Source organism: Neltuma alba, unplaced genomic scaffold (genome assembly GCF_004799145.2).
Source record: "Neltuma alba isolate B1F8T4 unplaced genomic scaffold, ASM479914v2 tig00010817_pilon, whole genome shotgun sequence".
Classification (NCBI taxonomy): Eukaryota; Viridiplantae; Streptophyta; class Magnoliopsida; order Fabales; family Fabaceae; genus Neltuma; species Neltuma alba.
The window spans coordinates 47,646-53,645 of record NW_021635625.1 but is presented as its reverse complement, the minus strand read 5'-3'; the positions used below and the strand labels follow the sequence as shown (position 1 = coordinate 53,645).

General features: G+C 31.6%; 1 protein-coding gene across 1 annotated transcript; it reads left to right on the top strand.

Moving 5' to 3' along the window:
• Positions 1 to 1,915: 1,915 nt before the first annotated feature.
• LOC114759326 (sugar transport protein 10-like) lies at positions 1,916 to 4,969 on the top strand. The gene is made up of 3 exons (XM_028948495.1): positions 1,916 to 2,371; positions 3,189 to 3,812; positions 4,502 to 4,969. Exons 1-3 carry the CDS (start codon positions 1,916 to 1,918, stop codon positions 4,967 to 4,969), a joined length of 1,548 nt encoding a protein of 515 aa, XP_028804328.1.
• The last annotated feature ends 1,031 nt before the right edge of the window (positions 4,970 to 6,000 follow it).

Below are 6,000 nucleotides of genomic sequence, written 5' to 3'. Positions count from 1 at the left end.
GGACACATGCAATATAGGCAAACGATAAATAAAGGATTTGCCGAAGTTTAAATGATCCATGCCTCCATCTCTAACTACGGATGTTCATTGCCTAGGCAAGAATCCTAAGGTCTTGTTTGAACAAAGCGAAAGTAAGAGGGTCTCTTCGGTGAACTATCCTTTCCCACAAGAAATTATTTTGGAAAATGAGATAATAAAACTCAAATTATGCCTATCTATCTTTCTCTCTTCCCTCCGTTCTTCCAAAATAAAAATTATTTGTCTTTTTTAACCCTTACTCTCTTATTTATAGGTTTCGTCTATAATTTTTTATTTTTCTTTTAATTTTAATTTTTATTTCCCCAATAATGACTCTTGATAACCTTTCCAATCAATTTGTGATTTTTTATCTTAATTTTGCTTTTTCTACTTTCCACAATAATGAGTTCAAAGGAAATTTTCACATTGGGAGCCAATCATCTTAATAAGAGATTTTTATTTTTTAATTTTGATTCTTCTTATTTTCCTCCTTAACCACTCCACATCACCTTTCTTAATTTAAAAGTCAATCGGCATTTAATGACATATTTTTATCCTCATTTATTGTAGGGAGAATATTTTGTTTGATTTTCCTTTTTGCTTGCCACATAATAGACCTTTCAAACTTGGCCTCCAAGAAAGAATTAAGAAGGACTTTTCTTTTATATTTTTTATATATCTGATTTATTATTATTTTTTTGTGAGCCCGAACAAAATAGGGTGTTTACACTTTATATAAGAGATATTTAGGTGTTGTCTTAAATGTTATTTTTTGATTTCCCATTTTACTCCATTTAATTACTCACTACTTATATTGCTGTATTTAATTCTTAAATATTCCCTCCCCCCCACTGCACATCATTTCTCTTCTACATAATTGAGGATATATAGTTGGCAAAAAATTACATTTTTTGTTACATCTTTATTGTCTTCAACTAATTTTAACCAACATTTTGAACAAGATAATTTAGTTAATTGTCTTTTATAAAAAGGAATGGAGGAAATATGAACCGGATGGGATAATTAGTTAGTTAGGAATACCAGGTAAAAAAATTAATATTTCAGACAAAATATGTTATGTTATGAAACATGCTGTATTCCTTGTAATAATGACGGGAGAGATTATAATTTATATATGATTGTTCTGCATATTTTGGTTATATATATGCGTACGAAGTGTTCAGCTCCATGCCTCCATCTTTCACAGTATATGTAAATTTATTTAGAAGGGATGTTATATATGTCAAATGTGCAAACATACATAATAACATAATAAGTAAATATTTTCAACCACACATTCCAATGATTTCAAAATTATAATTAATTAATAATATATACTAGCATGATACAATACAATTAAAACATATCTTGCCTTATCGATAAACAATTAAATTTACATTTTAAAAATATTATCCTCCTTTTTAAGCCAATTTTTTGTCCTTATATTCGTTGACTGAATCCATGTCACTATTGTATCACAGTAATTATCGGATAAAATTAGAAAAAAAATAAACTTATCCATTGAAAAAAACAAAAGAATAATAACTAGTCAAGAGTACGATTTCCTTGGCTACATCCCTATGGCAATACTTTAACGACGAACTCTCTGATCGGTTGAAAATTCAAAGACTTCTTTCTAATTTTAGAAACTAAGACTGCACTATGACCCTTTCTCGGGGGAAAAAAAAAAAACCCACAATATTCTCTTCTATATAAACAACATCTATCGTCTTCAACCTGGAAAAAAAACAAAACCAACTCTAGCTTTTCTGATTCTTTTCAACCAAATTGTATATACATAAAAAATAAGTTACCACACAAAAACAAATAAGTGTGTAGAGCTAGACAGCATATATAATAAAAAAAATTTGAAGTACTTTGAAGCTATATTTCAAATATGGCGGGAGGAGCTTTTGCTGATCAAGGTCCGGTGAGGCACTACGAGGGAAGGGTGACGGCGTTCGTGCTCGTGACTTGCTTCGTGGCGGCCATGGGAGGCCTTCTCTTCGGTTACGATCTTGGGATCACCGGAGGAGTGACCTCCATGGATCCATTCTTGGAGAAGTTTTTTCCATCTGTGTATAAACAAATGAAGGCTGGCGTGCATGAGAACACGTATTGTAAATTTGATAATCAGATTCTTACGTTGTTCACTTCGTCCTTGTACATTGCTGCTTTGGTGGCTTCTTTCTTTGCCTCTGCCACCACAAGATTACTTGGTCGGAAACCTTCCATGTTTCTTGGTGGTTTGTTTTTCCTTGTTGGTGCTCTCTTAAATGGTTTTGCACTGAACATTGCAATGCTTATCATTGGCCGTATATTGCTCGGTTTTGGTGTTGGCTACTGTAATCAAGTAAGTAGTCTCTCCTGTTCTTTCTATGAGAGAAATTTTTTCGAGTTTTATTGATCCCGTTTATAAGGAACAACAAGTTTATCGTCTGCATTTCTTAAAATTTTTCTTTTATATCATATTAATTTTAAAAAAAAGAGGATTTATCAACAAGATCAATTGTTAAAACCACAAGTAATTAAATGATGATATTTTAAAAAGAAATTTGAATTTTTAACCTATTGATTAATCTTATTAACGTTAACTATATATGTTTTATCATTGAAAATAAGTTATTCTGTCTCTTTTAACCATTTTTAAGTGCTTCCCTTCGAAGTGTGGCATATATGTATATACACTCTCTTACTTTGAACCTAAATATAAAACACCTTTAACTGAATGTTGCCAATTAAGGAAGCTAGTTGACAGCTTTAATTTTCATAAAACAATATATATATATATATATAAAATCTTTTCTAAATTTGCTTGCTTTTTATTTAATTTTATTGAAAGAATGTACGATAATGTGTAGACTCTATTTCATTACCCATTTTCACGTCAACTGAATCTGAGTATATTAACTTGGCAATTAATGAATAGTAAATATTGCATCCTACTTTGCAAAGGGTTCTATATATATATATATATATATATATTTCTTTTAAGAAAAATATAAGAAAGGGCTCTTTAAGAATTGGAGCGCGTGATCATATAATGTCTTGAAATCAATATTATGACTTTTTTTTAATCTAATTCACAGTATCTCTAAATCACTATAGATTTGAGACTAATCTGTGTCCAGGAAATCAATATTATGATTTATTCTTCAATGTGTTCACAGTCTGTTCCGGTGTATTTATCTGAAATGGCTCCGGCAAAAATCAGAGGTGCACTAAACATGGGATTCCAGATGATGATAACAATTGGTATTTTGGTTGCAAACCTCATAAACTATGGGACAGCTAAGTATAGACAAGGATGGAGAATCTCATTAGGTTTAGGAGCAGTGCCTGCCTTTTTGTTGTGTTTAGGATCACTTTTCTTGGGTGACACACCAAACTCCCTAATAGAAAGAGGTCAACACGAACAAGCCAAGGCAATGCTAATAAAGATCCGAGGAACCGAGAACGTCGACGAGGAGCTTCAGGATCTGATCGATGCGAGCGAAGAAGCCAAGGAAGTTCATCATCCATGGAGAAACATCACACAACCCAAATATAGGCCTCAAATCACTTTCTGCTGTTTCATTCCATTCTTCCAACAATTAACAGGCATCAATGTCATTATGTTCTACGCACCAGTTCTTTTCAAGACTCTTGGATTTGGTTCTCAAGCTTCCTTGATGTCAGCTGTTATTACTGGAGTTGTTAATGCCTTGTCCACGCTAGTTTCTATACTCACTGTTGATAAGTTTGGAAGAAGGATTTTGTTCCTTGAAGGTGGCTTCCAAATGCTTATTTGCCAGGTATATATATACTCCTCCCATTTCAAAATATTTACATACAAGACATTTACACCCACAAATAAAAATAGCTATAGGTATTCTTTGAGTCCTTTTTTACGAGTGGCAAACAATTAATTTTCAACAATGAAAATAATAGTTAAAAAGTCAGTTAGGTTGATAGACATGTTAAAAATGCATATTTCTTTTACAATATACTCTTATTTCATAATTGATTGGAGACTTTTAATAATTGATCTCCTTAATAAATACTCGTTTTTAATAAAAGTATAGAAAGGAAAACTTCAATAAATGCTCTAGACCAAAAAAAAAAAGTTATTTCTTATAAATAGGACCAAAAGAATAGTTCAGCTCTCAATTTTATTTCTCAACTTTACCCTTTATACTATCATTAATTTTAATATTAATGAAGCCCGATAATGGGAGGCAACCCGTTTCCATATATTCTCAGGGGCATTTTAGGTGTAAGAACCCTTAAAATTTTGAACAAAAAACCTTATATATATATATTAAATTATATGTTGTTTGTTTTTCTGAAAATGACTTATATTGAAAACAAGGGTAGTATGTATTTTATTTACATCTAACGAATGCTTTTCGTATTTAGCGTCAAATGCCTCGTCTTGCATGTTAAAATCTCTCCGAGCACTTCAAAATGTACTAATATGCGTTACATTGAATTGCTATTCTAGATTGCTGTGGGAGTCATGATAGGTTTGAAGTTTGGAGTAAGTGGTCAAGGATCATTTAGCAAAGTAGAGGCAGATGTGCTTCTGTTCTTAATATGCGCATATGTTGCAGCCTATGCTTGGTCTTGGGGACCCTTAGGTTGGCTAGTTCCTAGTGAAATATGCCCTCTCGAGATCCGATCGGCCGGCCAAGCCATCAACGTCGCCGTCAACATGTTCTTCACTTTCATCATTGCTCAGATCTTTCTTTTCATGCTTTGCCACATGAAGTTCGGCCTCTTCTTCTTCTTCGCCGGCTTCGTTGTCATGATGACCATTTTTGTTGCTCTGCTCCTCCCAGAAACAAAGAACGTTCCTATTGAAGAAATGCATCTTATTTGGAAAACACATTGGCTTTGGGGCAAGATTGTTCCTCTCAGTCGCATGCCTTCACCGAATGTTGGATACAATCGAAAGGCTATTAATCTTTGAAAGATTATATAGTAGTTAAATATGCACTGAATAAAGAAAAAAATGTGAGAAGAATCAGGAAAACGTTTGGATATGACTTCATTTCTTTCCAAAGTTCACACCCTCTCTCTCTTTCGAGACTAATAATTTTGATTTCTTGTGCATAGAGGAGTTGTATATGATGTATGAAAATTACATGTGTATAAAATTACATGTGTATATTCTTCAATACATTTTGTACACAAAACGTTTTGTAATAGAAATACAAGCAATGGACATGGATCCTTTCTACTTTCTCTTAGTATCTTTTTCCATACACAATCCCCTTGTTCTTTATTTAATTGTTCATTTGATTTAGTAATGTAAGATCGCTAATTGTGGCATTAAAATAATATTACCTCTGATTCTTAATATAAGAGCTAAATAACTAATTTGTCCATATTAAGAAAATTAGTTAAACTAGCTATTTGTAACAAATATGTGTTGTTTCTTTTTTTAAATATCTTTGTTCATAATGTGTATTGGAATAGAGGCCGTTTAACATGTATAACATCATAGGCACTACTTTAAGAATAAATAAATAAATATAGGAGACAAAATATATTGATACTTTAGAATCAAAATGAATCTTCAATTAGCTTATATTTAGGACTGGAGGTAGTACAATATTTAATCTACATATACCTGCAATAAATTTCATTCACTTTTAGGCCATTAACTTCGGTCAATGGGGCATTTTTTTAAAAAAAAAATTATTTTATTTCTTATATTTATTATTTAAATAAAATGTATTTAACTTTAAAATTAAGTTAAATAAAATTTACATGCTAACAATATTTGACTTCTCTATTCAAAACGTAGAAATATCAAATATATTTAAATTTGTACAAATGAGTATTAGAGGATCTTCATATTTGAAGAAGGTGGCGTTCGGATAAATAATTTACAATTGTTTTGTTTTTAGCTTAAGATACAAGAGACTAATCATTGAAAACAAGAGTTTCTATACTAATATTCTCCAGAGCCCTTGGTTTGTTTCAAGAGGTTTTACA

What these genes read in the sequence shown, in the direction of transcription:
- LOC114759326 (XM_028948495.1), top strand. Translation starts at nt 1,916, where the DNA reads ATGGCGGGAGGAGCTTTTGCTGATCAAGGTCCGGTGAGGCACTACGAG. An exon ending in GTGTTGGCTACTGTAATCAA is followed by an intron (nt 2,372 to 3,188) that starts GTAAGTAGTCTC and finishes ATGTGTTCACAG; the next exon opens with TCTGTTCCGGTGTATTTATC. An exon ending in TCCAAATGCTTATTTGCCAG is followed by an intron (nt 3,813 to 4,501) that starts GTATATATATAC and finishes TTGCTATTCTAG; the next exon opens with ATTGCTGTGGGAGTCATGAT.